The sequence below is a fragment of the Trichechus manatus genome, unplaced genomic scaffold, assembly GCF_000243295.1.
Source record: "Trichechus manatus latirostris isolate Lorelei unplaced genomic scaffold, TriManLat1.0 scaffold00076, whole genome shotgun sequence".
Lineage (NCBI taxonomy): Eukaryota > Metazoa > Chordata > Mammalia > Sirenia > Trichechidae > Trichechus > Trichechus manatus.
In genome coordinates this window covers 782,568-804,049 of record NW_004444012.1, presented here as the reverse complement: position 1 = coordinate 804,049, position 21,482 = coordinate 782,568, and the positions used below count along the sequence as shown (strand labels likewise).

The 21,482-nt window shown below is 44.4% G+C and overlaps 1 protein-coding gene across 1 annotated transcript in view; it reads left to right on the top strand.

Moving 5' to 3' along the window:
* Positions 1-21,482, top strand: part of RYR3 (ryanodine receptor 3) — a 420,187-nt gene that overhangs the window by 384,964 nt on the left and 13,741 nt on the right. Inside the window, exons 79-93 of the mRNA XM_004380716.1 lie at positions 813-912; positions 1,041-1,120; positions 3,821-3,897; positions 5,764-5,837; positions 6,096-6,113; positions 6,498-6,578; positions 7,038-7,126; positions 8,113-8,241; positions 11,062-11,166; positions 12,885-12,966; positions 13,631-14,961; positions 17,114-17,172; positions 18,124-18,295; positions 19,381-19,467; positions 20,746-20,946. Of these exons, the coding sequence (XP_004380773.1) occupies positions 813-912; positions 1,041-1,120; positions 3,821-3,897; positions 5,764-5,837; positions 6,096-6,113; positions 6,498-6,578; positions 7,038-7,126; positions 8,113-8,241; positions 11,062-11,166; positions 12,885-12,966; positions 13,631-14,961; positions 17,114-17,172; positions 18,124-18,295; positions 19,381-19,467; positions 20,746-20,946 (2,685 nt within the window). The remainder of the gene's footprint in view (positions 1-812; positions 913-1,040; positions 1,121-3,820; positions 3,898-5,763; positions 5,838-6,095; positions 6,114-6,497; positions 6,579-7,037; positions 7,127-8,112; positions 8,242-11,061; positions 11,167-12,884; positions 12,967-13,630; positions 14,962-17,113; positions 17,173-18,123; positions 18,296-19,380; positions 19,468-20,745; positions 20,947-21,482) is intronic.

The following is a 21,482-nucleotide window of genomic DNA, read 5'->3' as shown; positions in this document are numbered from 1 at the left end:
ACACCTATTAGCTGTGCTTCTGTTTGTCTGTCTGTTTACCCAACTAAAGGTAGCAAGTTACCAGTCAATCAGCAAACCACCTCACTAGCTTTGTTTTTGTGGGAAACTTTATACTTCTACCCAAGTATTGCAGTAAGAAGAGCCAGAGAAGTACAAATTCCAACTTACCCTAAAATTAAAAATCAGAGCAATGGAGATACTGGGGTGGTTTTTGCACTACCGTTCTGTAACTGAAAAGTGACAGTCATTTTGATTTTGAGGCTACGCAGGACCACTGACTCTCCCAAAATGCAACTATCTTAGTTAACTTTTACTCTTTTATAGAAAAAATGCACGACAGTAAAAGTAAAATAATGTAAGTACAGTTCTGGAAAGCCTTGTCATGCTAGTAACCCACATTTGGTAGATAATTGCTGTTAACTCAATTTGGAGCATTCTCCCTAAGTGGGTGTTTCCTAATTTCAGACAGATACACTCCCGTTGATCCCTGGGAGGGCTCCCTGTACGACAAAGCACTAAAGATAAACACATATTCATCTTGGGTTACTTCCTATAAGTATCAAAGGAGAATGGACTGGGATATCTATCAGTACAAAAAGTGGGAAATTCATCATCAAAATATGAGTGAATTATGGGTGGACCATTTTGAAACCCTAGGTAGTATCAGGAAATAAGTATCAGAAATGTGCTTTCTCCAAAATTACATGTGGTGCCCTCCTTGGGTCACTAAAGTTTCTCTGAACTTACCTCACCACAGTGGTTTCCCTGAGGAAAGGGTTAACGGATTTTTTCCTTGTAATGTTTTCCCACAGGAGAAGGAGATGGAGAAGCAGGAAGTCCTCTATCAGCAAGCCCGGCTGCACGAGCGGGGTGCCGCTGAGATGGTCCTTCAGATGATCAGTGCCAGCAAAGGTGATTTCTGTGATTCCTGGCTGGGCCCGTGTAATGACCACAGATAAACTACACAGCCCTGATAAAGCCTGTAGGCTTGATGGACCCTCCATTTCCTTGGTGATTCAAGCATGTCTTCACCGTGGCAGGTGAGATGAGCCCTCTGGTGGTTGAGACTCTGAAGCTGGGCATCGCCATTCTGAATGGAGGCAACACTGGTGTTCAACAGGTAATGGGGATTCGTGGCGGTGTGGCAGAGCTCCTGGGCTATTTCAGTTTGACAAATGTCATACTTCAGGGACGAGGTGTTGGATCTGCTGCAGAGGGCAGCCATCTAGAATCAGTGTGGCTGGTATTTCTTTGGTGGCCAATTATCGGAGGAGCTGGGAGTACAGAGAATCAGGGCGGGGAGTCTACAGACCAGTGTGTGTAGGTGACAGAAAGGTTTTACTCAGAGTTTGAAAACAAGTTGAGTCTTCCTCATTATGTGATTTTCTGCAGAAACATACTCTAGAGGAAGTTTCCTTTTCATGCCAGGTGGCTGTGTAATTGGAGTCTTAAGCCTTAAGTTTTTTAGTCCTTTCACTTATTAAGTTGTGTTGCTGTGAGCAGGGAGCCTCATCTGTTAAGTGGGGTTGATGATCCCACTCACCTACTGCATTCCTTCCTTCCTTTCATTCATTCATTCAACAGCTGGTTACTGACTACCAGCTATGCGCTAGGGCCAGGCTCTGTCCTAGGGGCTGGGGGTGTAGCAAGGAATAATACAAAAAAAACCACCTGCCATTGGCAGCTTCCATTCTAAACCAAAACCAAACCCGTTGCCATCGAGTCAGATGACTCACAGTGACACTATAGGACTGAGTAGAACTGCCGCATGGCGTTCCAAGGCGGTAATCTTCACAGAAGCACACTTCCACGTCTTTCTTCCGTGGTGCGACTGGTGGGTTCCGACTGCTGACCTTTCGGTTCACAACCGCGTGCTTAACCACTGCGCCACCGGGGCTGCTTACATCCATTCGAATCCAAAAAAACCAAACCCACTGCCGTTGAGTCAATTCCACCTCATAGCAACCTTGTAGGACAGAATAGAACTTTCCCATAGGGTTTCCAAGGAGCGGCTAGTGGATTTGAACTGCTGACCTTTTGGTTAGCAGCCAAGCACATCCATTCCAGTGAGGGTTAAATAAGAAAACACACAGAAGCTTACAGTTGAGTTCCCTGGTACATGGTATTCACTCAGTAGTCTGAATTGGAACTGGCTGCAGAAAACAGGCATGCACGGATGTCTCCTATGCTCTCCAGGCTCTGGCTGAAAAGCATCTGTGTGCCCAGGAAGGTGAAACTTCACACTGACCCTTGACATTCATGACAGTTGTATCTCAGGGCCTTCAAGAATCTCCAAATTTATGACTACCATTATAGCATACATTTCTCCCTCTTCTCTCACACCCCTCTCTGTAGGCTTTCTTACAGGACTTGTTTTTTTTAACCAACAAAATTTTCAGTAATGTCAGACAAAGTTCCTGCCTTCCCAGCAACAGGAAACAAAGTCTCCTTGTGAAGGAGATACTGAGTTCTCCACTGGCTACACCGCATATTGGCTGAGCTCCTTGCTCCTGTGTGCCAAGCTCATAGTATAAGCCATTCACGTTTTCCCTCAGTAATATTTTTTTTCTCATTTTTTAGCTTCCTTTTTTTATTGTGCTTTAGATGCAGATTTACAGAGCAGATTTGTTTCTCATTAAACAATACACATACTGTTTTGTGACATTGGTTGCCAACCCCACGACATGTCAACACTCCATGGTTCCCCATTACCAGCTTTCCTGTCCCTTCCTGCCTTCTTGTCCTTGCCCCTGAGCTGGTGTGCCCATTTAGTCTCATTGTATTTGATGGGCCTGTCTAATCTTTGGCTGCAGGGTGAACCTCAGGAGTGACTTCAGTACTGAGTTAAAAGGGTGTCCAGGAGCCATACTCCTGGGGTTTCTCCAGTCTCTGTCAGACCAGCAAGTCTGGTCTTTTTTTTTGAGTTAGAATTTTGTTCTACATTTTTCTCCAGCTCTATTCGGGACCCTCTATTGTGATCCCTGTCAAAGCAGTCAGTCAGCTGGGCACCATCTAGTTGTCCTGGACTCAGTCTGGTGGAGGCTGTGGTAGTTATGGTCCATTAGCCCTTTGGACTAGTCTTTCCCTTGTGTCTTTGGTTTTCTTCATTCTCCCTTGCTCCAGACAGGGTGGGACCAGTGGAGTATCTTAGAAGGCCACTCACAAGCTTCTAAGACCCCAGACACTACCAACTACAATTGGATATAGAACATTTTCTTTATAAACTATGTTATGCCAATTGAGCTAGATGTCCCCTGAGACCATGGTCCCCAGCCCTCAGCCTAGTAATTCGGTCCCTCAGGGAGTTTGGATGTGTCTGTGAAGCTTCCATGACCTTGCCTTGGCCAAGTTGTGCTGGCTTCCCCAGTATTGTGTACTGTCTTACCCTTCACCAAAGTTACCACTTAACTATTGTCTAGTTAGTGTTTTTCCCTTCCCACCTCTCCGCTCCCTAGTAACCATCAAAGATTGTTTCTTTCTCCCTCAGCAATATTAAACATTACTATATCACGGTCCTCCAGATAGGAGAAACTTCAAACAGTAAATTCATAAATACCGAAGATGTACCGGACTACCCTATCAGGAATATCAGTGCGCCTTTATAATATAAACATGGCCCACCCCTAAGAGATTTTGATTCAGTAAGTAGAGGTGGGCTCAGGCATATACATATGTTTTTTTTTAAGTCCACAGGTGATTCTGATACTTAGCCAGGAGCTGACTCAGTGTGCCCACATGGCTAGGGAGTTGCCATTTCTCCATCATGACTTAGGAGGGTCAGCTTTTGTGGTGAATGGCTGTCATTACTTTTCCCTTGCAGAAGATGCTAGATTACCTAAAAGAGAAAAAGGACGCTGGATTCTTTCAAAGCCTTTCTGGTCTTATGCAGTCTTGCAGGTAAATATGGGGAAACCACCTTCAGCATTTTTGTTAACTCTTCACTATTGAAGGGAAAAGGGAGGAGAGGCCACAAGCTTATGGTGGGATTATTGAAAGAGGAGGAACCTATCTGAGAAAGCTAAATGGGTAGGGGGTGTTCTCCCAGCCTTCAGGGTTGCATTAAATAGCATTCAGAGAAAAAATACAATCTCCATAAGCCACACCACAAACACACACCTCCCCGCCTTTTTTTAATAGCCCTTCACACCCTTGTTGTTTTCCTTGAAGGCTAAGCATGCATGATGAGTTTCTCCTCAAACATATTTGGAGAAAAGTATGGAAAAGAGAGGACATACTTCACTGTGACTCACGGCTATGTTTTCGTTAGACCCTTTGCTAGTCTTTATCCTCAACGATTTTTTGAGCCTGAATAGGTGTCTGGTGGGTACATACTTGACACTTCCATTTTGACAGAGTACATCTTGACATGGGAACGTTGTGACGTAGCCCGAAAAACAAAGCATTAAACTTCCAGTTTACATTAATAAGTCGTGTAAGCTTCACCCCCTGGCTGGACTAACCCCATACAGATAATCGTATATGATCAGATGCCCTAAGGTTACCATATTTGCTCATTTCGGAAATGAGCCAGCAGTCTTTCTGAGAAAAGTGTCAAGGTATTCTGAAAATTCATATGTATTTTGAATAGTCTGTGATGCAGTCTAAAAGAAATCTAAATTATCAAGTTCATTTGCTTCCAGTTAATATGCTTAAGTATGGGACATTATGTTTTCCATTTGCAAATGTGGAGGATGGACATCCTTTCTTTTGGTGGACTTGACAATTTTGCTAACCTTATTTCATCAGGTAAATATTGTACCATGGGGTGGAAGGGAATGTATTTAAGCTGCGATATGATCCCTGATTCTTCGCTTCATATTGCACATGAAATTCTCAGTTAAATTTTTAAGAGTTCTCTAGTCTATAATACTTAATATTGCTAAACTCGTTTATAATGATGGTTTGGGGGACAGGTGACATACCCTTAGAGGCCAACTTAGTTCTGTTCTAACAGAAGTTTTAAGATGTCTTTTTTTTTTTTTTTTTGGTGATTATAAAAACAAGACCAAACCAAAACCAAACCCGTTGCTGTCGAGTCAGTTCTGACTCATAGCAACCCTATAGGACAGAGTAGAACTGCCCCAGAGGGTTTCCAAGGAGCGGCTGGTGGATTCGCACTGCCATCCTTTTGGTTAGCAGCCGAGCTCTTAACCACTGCACCACCAGGGCTCCAAAAATAATACCCACTTGTAAAATATTTAAATAGTAAAGAACACCTAGACATCAATGCCTGTGGAAGGCTCAGTGTTAGCCACTACTGGCTGCTGAAGGATGATCCCTATCGTGAGAGGGTCTATCCCATTTAAATCTGGGAGTTTGTAGCTTTCTCCATTAGCATTGATCCTAAATGCTGAAAACCACAATTCCTCGTGATTCTTAGAAAAAGTAGGTAAAGCTAGAAAGCAAACATCAATTGGTGCATTTTAAAGTGAACTTTCCCTTGAGAAATCTCAGAAACAGACTGTTTCCACCGTTTTGGTAAGCCTTTATAAATTGTCATCCGTAAGAAAAGAGTCAAACTGGGCAAACATAGCCATCAGAAGGGTTTAGGACCCCTCTCTGGGCAGGTGACAAGATCTGTGAGCTACAGGCACATCTAGGCAACACTGCTTGTCACCAAGCCAAGGAACCACTGCTGTGTCAGTCTGTGGATGCATAGTACGAGGACAGGATAGTCCCAGTCAATAGGTAGATTGTTGTTAGAAGTCCATTCTCCCAGTATGCATAGCCCTGAACTGTGTTTTCTTTTTGTCTGTTAAAAAGTGTCCTTGACTTGAATGCATTTGAAAGGCAGAATAAAGCTGAAGGCCTGGGGATGGTTACTGAAGAAGGAACACGTAAGTAACTAATGCATGTGAAGGCCACTGTCTTCCTGATTAAAATCTTAGTTAACGAGTTCTGGTTAGACTCCCTGCTCACGGCTTCTTAATCTGCAAGGACCTGCTCTGTATCAGCAAAGCATTTCCGTCAGCAGCTTTGGTAAAGCCTGCATCCAGGCTAGATGTGTTCGTAGAGCCAGTTGTAACCAAAGACAGTTTCTCATGTCGGTGATGGTTTTCTTACTTTGTACTCTTTTCTTTTTCCCTCGTCACCAGTCATTGTTCGCGAGCGTGGTGAGTTTGCGTCCCGCCGTGTGCGGTCAGTCCTAAGAGATCTTATTTGGTTGCCTCTGTGCGGACATGTTGTAGGCTGGGTGGCTGCATGTCAAGTTTCACGTAGCCGTTCGGTGCTTTCCTTAAAGGCGTGCGCTCCGTCCGTAAAGCATGGCTTATGGACTGTGAACTGTTTGCTGTCGCTAACCTAGTTGTTTTGCTTACAAATGCCGCCGGGGCTAAATATTTTAACTTTGCCGGCTACTGCAGCCACCGCTCATCCAGAGTTCCCTCCCTACACCCTTCGGACGCAGCTCCTTCCTGGTTTTTGCCGTCATTTGCGTCGGAAGGGCATCCTGTGTTGAGAAGCCAAACAAATGCTCACCAGTATTCTGTGTTTTCAAGGTGAAAAAGTGCTCCAGAATGACGAGTTTACGTGCGATCTCTTCAGATTCCTACAGTTACTTTGTGAAGGACATAACAGCGGTAAGTGGAGCAGACGGATTTGTCAAGGAAGAGCGACATTCAAGTGCAAAGTTATGATTCAGTGCAGGATGCCCTGTTTGATACAACCAGTTGCTAACTCAAATACAACTGTTAGTCCATGCCTAAATAAGAACCCTGTCTAAAAAGCCCTTCACTTCATGGCTCGTGGTACTTGGTGCCACGAAGGCCGAGCTCCTTCCAGAATAGCTAGGTGGTGAACCTGAACACCCAGCCCTTTCCCTCGGTTCCCTTAGGGCCCATTGCCAGTTTCTGGTGTCACTAGGATGGGAGCGCTTAGGCTGGAGGTCTGCGATGGGCCCCTGCAGGACCCGCTGGGGCCCAAACATGGTGCCCTACGAGGCCCTCTACGTCGTGTGTCACCTCTGCGCTCAGCTGAGAGGGTGTGGCCGGCCCCCTCAGCGTGGTGGGATGGGCTCTGACCGACACTGGTGCTCTCAGACTTTCAGAACTTCCTGCGGACTCAGATGGGTAACACCACCACCGTGAACATCATCATCAGCACCGTGGACTACCTTCTACGTTTGCAGGTGAGGGAGGGCCTGGGCCAGTGCCGCAGAGGTGGTGTGTCTCACATACACCTTGAGATGCTGAAGACGGCGTCACAGGGTCAGGGAAGGCCTAGGATACAGTTAAACCTCAAAAAGGAAGGCCTCACAATCTATGTCCACACACTTATGCTAAGTCGAAGGCCTGAAAGGTGTATCTGAAGACTAAAGAGGGGTGGGTGGAATGGTTCAGTACCAAGCCGTCCACTGTAAAATCCTGCTTTACTTTAGTTTTGCCCATGAAAACCTAGCTGCGGTGACCAAGAGCTTGCCAAGCCACCTGTGAAAGAGGAGAAGCCTTTTTCACTAGGAGAAAGGAGTTCATCAAAGTGGTAGGAATACGTTGACAACTTCTTAGCACTGAAAAGTCTCTTGGTTTATTTGTTTGAAGGAAACTTCAAATTATGTTGAGAAAATCTATATAAAATTAAAAAAAAAAAAGATTCTCTGTTCTCGTTGATTCCTCATCCTGGTTCTGCCACTTACCAGTTTGTGACTTGGAGTAATCTGTTTAACCTCCTTGTGTTCTAGTTTCCTCATCTATCAAATGGGTAGGACCTGTCTCCTAGGCCGTAGTGAAGACTGAACGATTTTATATATGTAATGCACTCAGAACAATGCCCATCACATTTTTACAATGCTGGCTGTTGTGTTGTTGCTGTTATTATTAATTATTTGGATGATCATTATTAACTTTACTGTACATTTTTCATTTTGAATAAATTAGCCTTATCAGAGTCACCCAGTTCCAGTGGAACATTGTCGTCTCTCCTCTCTGCTCTTTCGTGGGGAGGGATATTTGTACTTGACAGATGCTAGGACTCAGATATCTCTATACTTCTTCACAGAGTCCTGGGCTTCTGCCATAGCAAAGAGGTCACAGAGATACAGGATTCTCCTGAACCCTCTGAGTGTAGCTTCGCCAACTGAAGTCGAAGAAGTCCTAAACTTTACTTGTTTGTTCTTAGGAATCAATCAGTGATTTCTACTGGTATTATTCAGGGAAGGACATCATTGATGAGTCTGGACGGCACAACTTTTCCAAAGCTCTAGTGGTCACCAAGCAGATTTTCAATTCCCTCACAGAATACATCCAGGTATGTGCTGCAGAGTGCAGCTGTAGATGCATGCTTGCAAACAAAGAGGTTCTTAAAAAATATATCCCCACAGAGAACATTTTTAATATTCCCATATTATATATTCCATACAGAACATTTGGAAACACAGAGTGGACTGTGCATCCAGCCCTAATGCTGACAATATTTCCTTCTTATCTATAAATAAGAACCACAGTACCCATACTCTATCAGAAACTACCATTTGTGGCGCCCACTGTGACTTGTTCATGATTTACCTTTATCTAGTTACATTTTGCTTTCCATCCAAGACTGAAAGCTTTTTGAGGACAGGAAGTTTCCTACTTATTCTGATTTTTTTTTTAAACTAGCACTGTGTCTGTACATCATAGTTCAGTAAATGTTGTAGAACAGAGAACTTATTTTGATGGAATGAAGGAATCAATGATGTTAAGTCTTGAGATTAAAAGAAGAATTCATGAGATCCTACTAATTTGTCAGAAATTAACTATGGAGAAGGTGATTTTGGAAGCACATAAATTATGTGCAATGGCAGTCACATCTACAAGTGAAGTTCTAGATCTGGTAATCTCTCTTCTGTTCATTGCCTGCCATGGTCTGGCGACTGTGAAATGGGATAAAGGATGTACTCAAGCATAACCTACTATTTAGTAAAAATCAGTAGCCACATCACAGCCCTCTGTGTTATAATAGACTGCTTTTTTAGGCAAAAGTAATACTTCATCCCCAAACTACCATAATCAGGAGACTCATGAAGAAAACTTTTTCATTTATGTATTCATTAATTCAACAGATCACTTTCTTATGCTCTGCACTGTGGTTCACAGAAAGAAGTGGGCTCTCAAGGAGCTTACAGTGCAGTTGAGAAAATAAATAAACACGAGAATTATATGATACCAGGTGATCATACCTGATGCAAGGTGATCATACATACTCTGCTTAAGAGCCATCCATGTGCTCAAACAGTATGTGAGTTCAGAGGAAGGGAAGGCCCTTAGAAGCTGAGGGGCTCAGAGTCTTTGTGGGAATGTGGGATGTGGCCGGATACAGGGGAGGAAATATATTCTGGGTCAGTCATTTGGAACAGCTCCACAGGTAGGATTATGCAGGGCTTCATGAGGAATCATTTCAGCAGTTACGTTAATTTTGCTGAAATAGAAGAGGGAAGAAAGGAAATGAATGGGGAATATTTCATCCCCTTTCTGTGTATCTTCATTTCTGTCCCAGAGAACATTCTGTCTTCCAAGAGTCCGACATTTTTTAGTGGTGCTTTTTACAGGTGTCATGACTGACTTGAAATTTGTTCTCTGAAAGGCAGTACATTCTCATCTAATTAAAGATCTGTAAGATGAGCCAGCTGACACGTTCAGATCATATTTGCTCATTAATATAAACACAAAGCTAAGGATCAGTTTGAGAAGGAGGATTTAAACGGAAAGATTGATCCCTGTCAGTTGAGCACTGTAAAGACAGGCAGAGAGACAGACCTAGGAACAAATGACTGACCTGAAGTGTCACAGAACGTGAGCCGCCTAAGGAGGTCACTGAACGTGTGTGACGAGCATCTGATATCCAGAACTCATCCTCATCTTCAGAATCCCCCATGGAGCACCTAATTCAAAAGTAAAGGAGAGCTGCTTTGGGGGAATGTGGGTTTCTTTCAACTACTGATTTTGTTCCAGAAGAATCTAGTGGCTTTTAGAGACCAGACACTGAATGTACATCAACAGTGATTTTAAACAAGCTTTTGTGACTTGAGGATGCAGGTACTATTTCTCCCACTCACCTCTTCCCTGGGAATTCTGCCAAGCCCTCTCTAGAACTTGAGCTAGTATCAGTATCCATTTAGAACTTTCTTGATCAAGAGCAATGTAGGGATTGATTATAAAGTGTTGTCGTTAGGTGCCGCCGAGTTGATTTTGACTCGTAGCGACCCCATTTGACAGGGCAGAACTGCCTTATTGGGTTCTCTAGGCTGTAAACTTTATGGGGGCCGACCACCAGGTTTTTCTCCCACAGAGCTGCTGGGTGGGTTAGAACCACCAACCTTTCAGTTAGCAGCCGAGCGCTTAATTGTTATGCCATCAGGGCTCCTTGATTAAATGGTAGAGAAAAATATAAGGAAGAATTGAGGCTAATAAGTGTTGGTTCAATAATGATCTTCCCAAAAATAGGAAGGGCTATTAACTTGGAAAATGGAAACAGGTCCTTAAGTCATCCCTCTGTTTGGCCTTCAGAAAAGATAGTTAGAGATGCTGTTATACCTGAAGTTTAGGGTTAATGATAAAAAAATCTTACGGGTAGTTGAGTGCTAGGATTATTGCATAGATTTTTAAAATTAAGTAGATAGCCCCCTGGTCATAGCATTTTATATGTAGCTTTGCTTGATGCAACAGGTGGATTAGATGTGGTTTTCCAATTGCATCCCATGGAATCCTTGAGTTTCTCAAAACCGCTCTTAGGCCCAAGGTGTAGGTGGGGGCCGTCAGGAGTGCCCGTTGGCTGTTTCAACCAGAGCGGGTCACTCTTCTACTATCCTTCTTTGATGTAAGATTCCATTTAAAGAAGGCATTTTGAGGCTAAAAGAAATTTTTAGAATCACCGGACTGTGAAATCCCTAGTGGTTCTTCCTGGACGTAGGAACCTTTGATCAGGGAAAAAAAAAAAAAGGTAGTATCGTGGGGAAAAACTGAGCTAAAAAAAACGTGACTTATGGGAAGTGTGGTCTGGGCACATAGCGGGAGTCCGACGCCCTTTCTAGGGCAGGCTCCGCAGACCCCGTGCTGTGTGAATGAAACGAGGCTGTCCTCCTCTCCCTAGGGCCCCTGCATCGGGAACCAGCAGAGCCTGGCTCACAGTAGGCTGTGGGACGCAGTGGTCGGCTTCCTCCATGTGTTTGCTAACATGCAGATGAAACTCTCTCAGGTACTGTGGCCTGTCCCCCGCATGTGTCATTGGTGTGAAACGCTGAGTCAGTCCCTACCAGTTGGTATTCCTGTTGTGGATGTGGCTGCCGGATCAAATGGCCGGAATAGCCATACAGATTAGGTCTCAGTTTCTAAACTCAGGGCCAAAATGGGAGATCAGGAAGGAACGGCTCCGGGGAGTCCCAGACAGGCGTTTGCATGGATGCAGCTTCTTTCCTTGTGTCCACCAGTCTGCCCTGTACATACCTGTTGCAGCACTTCTCGTAATGCTCATCGTTTCTGCTTGCTCGTCGCTGTGTGTCATTTATAAACACGATATCCCAGTCCCTTCTGATCTGTCAGACGTCTGCATGTCTCTGTGATCCACACGTCCCTCCTCTCTCACCATCGCTTTCCCTTGTCTCGGCCTGTCCTTCTCACTCCCCATCTCTCTGGCAAGATGAACCAGAATCACTCAGAGCACTGATGACGAGCAAATAAAGGTAGCATATGTAGTTGCCGAGCACCTCTCTCCATGGTAACGCGTGAGGGAGAATTTCAGGATGCGTTTCAGGCTGATTAGAGTAACGTTTGCAGCATTAATTTAAATAATGTGTTTCTAAAATTTCCAAGGCTGTCACATCTGCCTCCTGTCTTCTGGAATGTGCTGTTTAACCCTTTCATTTTTCCCCTTTTGACTCTGGCCTTATGGGAGGAGAGAGTTCTTGGGAGGGCTGCTAATTTGGCGGTAAGATGTGCCCTCCAGTCTCAGCCAGGGCAGCGGGGTGTAGAGGCTCAGGAGACCAGAGGCCTGGCCCTGCCATCTCCTCGTAGTGACTTGGAAAGTCACTTCCTCTTCCTGGTTTTCTGTTTCATCATCTATAAAATATGGAGAGTTGGAATAAATGATCTCTGAGGTCTCTTCCAGTGCTAATATTCTGTATTTTTTATGTAGCTATGGTGCAAGTCAGAGGTGGGGGAAAATCCCTCTGAGATTTGAAGCGCTAGGCAAGATTTATGTCCTTTTGAGAGAGTGTCTGTCAAAGACATGTGGCCGAGAATGCGTTTTTCAGCCTTACCTCAGATTGCCCACCTCAGATCTTCCAAGCACCATGTTCCTTCTAGGACACAGAGTGTAAAGCACAGAGCTAACTTGGCAATGCCCTATCTGCATTGCTGAAATTAAAACCAAACAGACTAATATCAAAACCATCCAGAGGAATAGCCTGGATTCTGTAACATTTTAAGGGACCAGTGGCACCCAGATCACCACCAGCTAGAATCAGGAGAATCTAAATTCCTCCAGAAAGAAAGGAGAACCCACTTGCTGAATACAACCTTGATACCATCATCGGATTGGAATAGTATTCCCATAAAACTCAGTGGTAATTCTCCAGTATAGAAAACAATAACTACTAGAGATGTCTAAAGGCCCTTTGGTGGATTGGATTACTCAGTAATCTGGACAATAATTGGTATACCTGCCACAGTGTACTAATAAAAGAAGAAAAGTAATGGGGCTCTGTTGGAGGAGTCTATTGGATGAGTCCTGTTATGGCGAGTCTGCCACTGCTACAAACAGTGGCTAAGCCGTCCTCTTCACAATGAGAAGGGAGCTCATTCCTGAGATTGATGCAGACTTCACCTAACCCTCCCAGAGCAGGCTCTTCTTGCTCGCTGCCCTGTACTTTGCTGAGGGATCAGATAGCTCAGGGGTATCTCCTGTTTCTGTTCTAGGATTCCAGTCAGATCGAGCTGCTGAAGGAACTCTTGGATCTCCTTCAGGACATGGTGGTGATGCTTCTGTCCCTCCTGGAAGGTTGGGCTGTTTGGTATAACTAGGCATTCACACAACTGTAATTGGTCTGAGCACTAACCTTACTAATCGTGCAGATTATCCTCCTGGCAGGTCATTGATAACATACCATACCATATTGGTTAGAAAGCCAAATTTTCAGAAACGAACAAAAAAATGAGTGAGGGGCACATGGTCTGATGGACAAAGCCTGAAACCAACTCATTTTCTATCAGTAGGAAAGCCAGAATGAACTGGGGAAAACCTCCAAGCTTTGCTCTTCCCTCTCCCCTCCCTCTCCCCATTGCTTTTCAATACATCTGGCTGCCAGTGTGTATGCCAGCCATCTAGTTGGGCACCCTCCTAGGTCTAAGGGGATAAGAGGGGCACCACTTATCCCTGTGTGTCCCCAGTAATCTGATACTGAAACTACTTCCCAGGCCCCATGCCAGATAAAAGGCAGTGGCGTGGCCATCTCCTTATTCCCTTTGTTTCTTCCCCCCTTGGCTCCTAGTGGGGTAGTCTTTATGGCTTGCTGTTCCCTCCCACCCATTTCCAAATCTTCGTGGTCAGAAAAGAGCTGACTAATTAGGCACATAAGCCTTCTAAAAAACAGCTACCTCTCCCGTTACATGATGGCTTGGGTGTATTTATATATGTGTATGTCTTTTTTGAACCTGCCTCACAGGGAATGTGGTAAATGGAACTATTGGCAAGCAGATGGTTGACACACTGGTAGAGTCATCTACCAATGTAGAAATGATCTTGAAATTCTTTGACATGTTCTTGAAACTTAAAGACTTAACCAGCTCAGAAGCCTTCAAAGAATATGACCCAGATGGTAAAGGGATTATCTCCAAAAAAGAGTTCCAGAAGGCCATGGAAGGGCAAAAACAGTACACGCAGTCCGAGGTTGACTTTCTCCTTTCCTGTGCAGAAGCCGATGAGAGTGACATGTTTAATTACGTTGAGTTTGTAGACCAGTTCCATGAGCCGGCCAAGGACATAGGGTTTAATGTGGCGGTGTTATTGACAAATCTTTCCGAACATATGCCAAATGATTCTCGTCTGAAGTGTCTGTTGGACCCAGCAGAAAGTGTGCTGAATTACTTCGAACCATACCTAGGACGCATTGAGATTATGGGTGGGGCCAAGAAAATTGAACGTGTTTATTTTGAAATAAGTGAATCCAGTCGAACTCAATGGGAGAAGCCCCAAGTGAAGGAATCTAAGCGACAGTTCATCTTTGATGTTGTCAATGAAGGTGGGGAGCAAGAAAAGATGGAATTGTTTGTGAACTTCTGTGAGGACACCATCTTTGAAATGCAGTTAGCATCTCAGATCTCTGAATCTGATTCAGCTGACAGGCCAGAAGAAGAGGAGGAAGATGAGGAAGATTCTTCTTATACATTAGAAATTGAAGGCGGCGAGGAAGAAGATAAGTGTTTTGAGGCTGCCTCTGCATTTGCCACGGCCTGTGCCTCCGTGAAGAGAAACGTCGCCAATTTTCTGAAGAGGGCAACCCTGAAGAATCTCAAGAAGCAGTACAGGAAGGTGAAAAAGATGACTGCAAAGGAGCTAGTGAAGGTGTGTCTCTCTTTCTTCTGGATGTTGTTTGTAGGGCTGTTCCAGTTGTTCTTCACTGTCTTGGGAGGAGTCTTTCACATCCTCTGGAATACGGTGTTTGGAGGGGGCCTGATAGAAGGGGCAAAGAATATCAGAGTGACCAAGATCCTGGGTGACATGCCGGACCCAACTCAGTTTGGAATTCATGATGATGTTATGGAGGCTGAGAGAGCAGAAGTGACTGAGCCGGGTATCACAACTGAACTAGCACACTTCATGAAGGGTGAGAAGGGAGATGCCCACATTACATCAGATCTCTTTGGACTCCACCCGAAGAAAGAAGGCAGCTTAAAGCATGGGCCTGAAGTGGGTTTGGGTGATCTCTCTGAGATTACTGGCAAGGATGAACCCCCTACATTAGAAAGTACAGTACAGAAGAAAAGGAAAGCACAGGTAAGCATACTGTATTTCTATCATCTTTCTTTATCCCCAGAAAAAGACTTGCCACTGTGTCTTGCAATCACTACTGATACCACCTGGCCAGAAGCCAACATCATGTCTGGGCTTCAAACCACTTTGTTCCAGTTCGAACCCCTGCTGCGAATTTGCGTTTCCACACAGATATACTGAATCAGAATCTACATTTTAACAAGATCCCCAGGTGATTCTTACATATAATAAATTTTGAGAACCACTGCTCTACTAGTGGGTCTCAGAATTGGTCTCTAACCAGCAGTATTAGCATCGTCTGGGAACTTGTTAGAAACGCAAATTCTCAGCAGGGGTTCGAACCAGAACTAACCGGATTGAAGCCCTGCCTTGTATTAGACACGGGCTCTGCTTTGATTACCTTGACCTTATAATTCCAGCTCTGTCATGTCTGGGGAGATCAAGACTTACATGGTTGTCTGAGATCTCAGTGGTCTTCCAGTTTACACTCTAGAGTTCAAACATGATGGTCTGTGGTCCTCATCTTTCTTCCATACCTTCATTACGTGGTTAGCTCTCATGGTGCACAGGTTTGTTCGGTGAATGGAAAACTGGGGAAACCAGGTGTAACGAGAGAGGAGATCTTTCCTGGGAGACAATATTTCTGCAGTGCCTTTCAGGTCCAGATGATATCATATGATGTAGCACAGCCTCCCAGAGAGTTTTATCATGCTCGGGGCACTTTTATCCTTGTGATGTACCCACTATCCAATTTGTACTTAGAGTCAGTCAACTAGATTAAGTGACTTAGATAGGAGTGCTTTAGACCCCCTTGGCCACAGAAGGTTCTGGGTATTCCCCTCGCTTGTGGCATACAACTCAACAGTATCATTCTGGCACCAAAAAGTATGAAGGAAGTGTGAGGAGGAGATTATAGTCCAAAGAGAGCCTTTACTCATTCATTCCGTTGATATTTATTAAAGAGTTAATATGTACATGCCACCATTTTAGGCTCTGGGAATAGTGGTGAATGAGAAATGCATTGTCCCTGCAGTTTACTGGAGAAGGTAGACATTGGACAAGTCATCACAAGTGTGCAGAATGTTATGAAGGAGGAATGTTGAGTACTATGGGAATGTGTAGGAGAGAGGTCTCCCCTGGTCTGGAGAATCAGGGAAGGAAGCACCAAACGAACAGGCATTCTTACAATGTTATTTTTTCTGTTTTGCTCTCTGATGTAGCCTCAGGGCCTAGAACAGAGTATAACACATAGTAGTGACTCATTCAGGGACTGTTGTGTGCCAGGTTGTATGCTAGGGTATGAGGGATGAATTGGTAAACGAGGGAGACATTTTTGCTTTCATGAAGCATAACTTCTAGCAGAAAAGACAATAAATAAACAGAATAGTTATCATTTATGATGCATGCTAAAATAAATGAATGCGGTAATGTGTTACAGAGTGGACATGGGTCCTACTGTGAATAGGATTATCAAGGAGGCTTCTGAGGAGGTGTCATCTGAGGATGATAAGATGGCAGGCAGATGAAAAGCCAGGCCAGTCATACTCCAGGCAGAGAATATGACTAGTGCTAGGCCCTGATGCAGGGAAGGATTTAGAATGTTCCAGAAGAGGAAAGGGGGCCTAGGTGTTTGCGTGTGGGAAATGAGTCGAGTGATCCAAGATGAGGATGGAGAGAGAGTCTGGGACCAGAGCTTGTATGTCTTGGCAAGGAGATTGAATTTTATTCCAAGTGCAATGGTCATCAGCCAGAGGAGTTGAGTTGGTGGTAGGAAGACTGAAGACAAGGCAGGAAGCCCGTCAGAAGGAAGTAGGATTGGACTTGGTGTGATCTGTGTTCTGTCTCTCCCTGACCCGGTGGAGCAGTGGGACCACCACCGTGAGGCTCTAACAATGTCCTAGCACAAGTTTTATCTTTGAGTTGAATAATAAAGGGCAGCTGAGTTTTCAAGTTTGAAGTCTTTGTCTTGACATCTCTCCCTAGTAGCTTGATACAGCAGGATGTTAACGTTCTGTGTTCCTGAGAGGAACAGAAGCACAAAGAGGGAAAGCCACTGGGACTTGTGATCCAGGAGAAGAATACAGCCAATGATATGGGACATCACCTTGAACTCACTTCTCTGCAGACATCTTGACTGATTGTTATTTTTATCTAGGCGGTAGAGAGGAAAGTAGCACGTGAAGCAGAAGGAAAAGCAGACTCTGAAAAGGCAGAGTAAGTTCTTGATCACTTCTAGTATTCTAATTGCTGTGTTAGCTAGTTCTTGATAGTATCTACTTGATAGCATCTACCATTTTATTGCTATGGCTGCTTTCTATTAATACAAGAAGCAGATATTGTGCAAGCCCTGGACATATTTCTTTTTAACCCCAACTATATAATAAACACATTGCCTGGCTGCAAGGACCATAGCATCTACTAAGCTTGTTAACTTTATAATTCCAATAGTAGGTCAGAGTTTTACCATCTGGCCAAACAAATTATCAGACACCCACACTTAGCAACTTCATAGAATGTTAATGATGATGATATCTAATATTTACTGAACACCCGTTACATGGCAGGCCCTGTTGTAAAGCTCTTTTATGCAATATTTCATTTAAGAGTACCTATGAGTGCTGCCCTGGTGGCACAATGGTTAAACACTCAACTCCTAACCGAAAGGTCAGCGGTTCGAACCCACCAACTGCTCTGCGGGAGAAGAGACCTAGTGATTGGTTCCTGTAAAGATCACAGCCTACGAACCCCTATGGGGCAGTTCTGCTCTGTTCTGTAGGGTCGCTAGGAGTCAGAATTGGGTCAGTGACACAACATGAGTGCTGCAAGCCCAGAAGAGTAGGTAGTATTGCTAATTCCCAGGAAGGCGTAGAAAATGAAAGCCAACTAGTCTGAAGGAGATAAAAATTGTTAGAGGCCTGATTTCAGAAGAAGAGCAGGGACTTGTATATAACGTATGTTCACCAATGACTGTGATTCATCCAAATGGTCACTCCTCATTAAATCCAAATTTGCCTGCCAGGCACTGTGGGGTGATAAAGACCTAAGATTCCCACTTTCAGGGGATAATGACATCTCCCACCCCTCTCAATCCACCTTTTTCTTTAATCTGGCCTCCCTTTCTGGGCTGGACCCCTCGCCCACTGAGTGGGTTTCTCTTGCCTGCAGCACGGAAGATGGGGAGAAGGAAGACACAGCCCACGAAGAAGAACAAGCAGAGTACCTTTGGGCAGAGGTGACAAAGAAGAAGAAGCGGCGGCGTGGCCAGAAGGTTGAGAAGCCTGAAGCCTTCACGGCCAACTTCTTTAAAGGGCTGGAAATCTATCAGACCAAGTTACTGGTAAGCGCTGCAGTCCTGGCCGCGTTCTGCCCTGCAGATGCCCTGCGGACCTCAGAGAGGCGGTCACTCCTTTCCTTTCACCGTTTGGTCGTCATGCTTCCTCCTCTTTCTCCTTCCTGTTCCTTTCCTCTTACCATTTCTCTGCTATTTCCTCGTGTTGGAGGGGGAAGAAAAGGATCACATGGGAAAAGTCTCAGTCCTCTGGCTCCTCTGGCCCAGCAGCAGGATGCCCTCTCTGACCTGTTTTCCCCCTGGGAGAGCAGGAACACCTCTTTCTAGCTTACGCTTTGTGTGTGTTATATGGGGCATTAGCTGATCCTGGTCCAAAACTCAGGAGAATTTGATGATTTGGGATATGGAAAGAATTCCCTTGTTAGGTTAGGTTTCCACACTAGGCCCCCAAAGCCTTATGATTCCTCACACAATCAAACCTCAGTTTACAACTTGTAATTTTCTTTGATAATTGCCCACTGAGGTTCAGTTGCTGGTGGAAGGGCTACACCTTTCCTGGCCACCGATAGTGAGAGCCCCCTCCACAGAAAGATTGGACCCTTCACCCAAAAGCTACCATTCTACTCTAAGTGTTGATTTTTCTGAGAACAACGGCAGTGAGAATGGGGATGGTACCCCCTGCCCCATCCTGCCAGCAGGGGGAGGCAGAGGCTCTGGGGCTGTGACTTACAAAGGGACAACGACTCAAGGCCACTGTTTGGCTGTGTGCAGAGTGGGAGCTGCGGGGGGCTTTGGTGGGCCTAGATCACTCACGATTTCCAAGTAGACTACTTCCTGCATGGAGTGATCATTTAAGAAACACACAAAACAGCAAGTTCATCGCAGTGTGTGAGTCCTCTCTGCTGGTGGCATGGTTAGACATTTGGGTTCCCCGAGGGAGAAGCCAGAGCAGATCTGTGGAGCAACCTTCTAAGCACTTTTTTTTTTTTTTTAATCAGCATTTCTGGTTTCTCCAAGAAGAATAGGGCTAGCTCTGTGTGAATTCCCATCCAGAAGAGAGCTTCTGTGTGCGAGAGGAGCGATTTCTCTTCCTGGCAAAGCTCTTCTACTTCTGCCTGTCCTTTTCTTTACAGCATTACCTGGCCAGGAATTTCTACAACCTGAGGTTCCTTGCTCTGTTCGTAGCCTTCGCTATCAACTTCATCCTGCTCTTTTACAAGGTGATCCTTCACTTGGGGTATCTGCTAAATCCAGAAAGCCGTAACCGAAGATACGTTCTCAATTTTAGCAAAAATCCTAATGTCTAAGGAAATTTCTAAGATATTGGCTTCTAAAAAGGCTCTGATCTTTAGCAATGAGAAGAATGGAGAGACTTCTGGCAGGAGAAACCAGTTAGGGGGTTATTCAATGGTTTGGGCTTGTTCTAGTCATTTCTTAATTAATTCTTCAGATATTTGTTGACTACTAGGTTCTAGGCCCTATATTAGGAACTATGAGGTATTTCAGAATGAATAATAAATGCAGTCCTGACCTTGAGGAAGAAGGTAACTGAAAACCATTATAGTTGGCAAGTATGTTAGAACCATTCTGAAAGAAGAATTAACAGGAGTTTCAAGATAAATGAAGATTTTGAATGTTGGTAACTGGGTATTAGACACTGTAGGTACACAATAACTGTTAGTGAATGAATGAAAGGGTGGCCGGCCCGGCCTTCCTGACCTAGTCTTTATCTAGCCTTTCTATCTCTTGCCTCTCTCCTCTCCTGTCTAAAACCACCAACCTGGTTTTTAGAAAAATTGTCTTGTCCACATCAACCTTGCACTTAACAAACTAATGGTTTCTTGCAGTTCTACTCTGTCCTGTAGGGTCGCTATGAGTCTGAACTGACTCAGTGGTAACTGGTTTGGTTTGTGTTTTAAATAGGAAAAAAAATGGAGTCTGCGGAGGGGCGTGGTAAGGTTGGTTTGGTTTTAAACATATTGAGGTGAGGTGACTACAGGACAGCCACCCAGGTGGAAATGGCCAGCAGGCAGTTGGAGCTGCAGGATAAAAGCCATCAATGTGTAGATTTTAGAGTCATCTATGTAAGAATGGGAGTCAAAGCCACAGCGTAAGTGGCATCTCAGAAAGAATGGGGAATATGGGTCTTGTGTTGTGTGTACATGCGCGTATGTGTGTGTCTGTTAGCTTCAGCCATCTCGGAAGTCACGCCCTGTGGCAGAGGGATTATAGCATACGTTGTAAAACTTTCCAAATTTTAACTTTTTCTTTCTTTTCAATAGATAGGTTTCTGGGTCACTTTTTTCTTTTAATTGTTTGCAATTATTAGGGATACTGGGGAATTCTAGTAATAAGTTACCAAAAAAACCTCATGTATTCAGCAATGTTGAGTCACTGCTATTTGCACAGCATGTGTTAGAAACATAAAGTACGTGGGGAGACCTCCGTGGTTGCGGGCTCGTTCTGATATTTGTAAGTGAGTATATGTCTCGGGCCAGGTCACCGAAGAACCTTTAGAAGAAGAGACAGAGGACGTTGCAACCCTGTGGAATTCCTTCAGTGATGAGGAGGAGGAAGAAGCGATGGTGTTCTTTGTCCTGCAGGAGAGCACTGGGTATATGGCACCAACGTTGCGGGCCCTGGCCATCATCCACACCATCATCTCCTTGGTCTGTGTGGTGGGCTACTATTGCCTGAAGGTGAGTTGCTTCCCAGTGTGAGTCGGATCTCATTTCTTGAGGAGGAAGCATTGTATTTCATCCCAGCAGCCGTGTGTTCTCTAAGACCTTGTCAATAGAAGATTCTTAGAGCAGCAGCATTGCATCATCTGGGAGCTGGTTCCAATGCAGAATCTCAGGCCCCACTCTGATCTTCTAAATCAGAATCTGCAATTGTGCATGATCCCCAGGTAACCCGTGTGCACATTGAGTTTTGAGAAGCAATGCTTTCGGAGTCACATTTCAGCCACCTCTTGTTGAATTTCATAAAATTACCATAATCAGGCTAAGTCACATGTGTAGCTAATAATGAGAGCTTCTGATCTTTGAATTTGTTGAGATTTTTATAAAAATATTTTTCTCCTTTCAAAAATTATTAAGTTTTAACTAGTTGAGCTATTAGGAGAAGACTTACTGGTGAGTTGCTCTGTTGATTATCTATTGCTACATAACAAACCAGCTCAAAACTCAGTGGCTTAAAACAACAACTGTTTTATCTTTGGGTTGACTTGGCACAT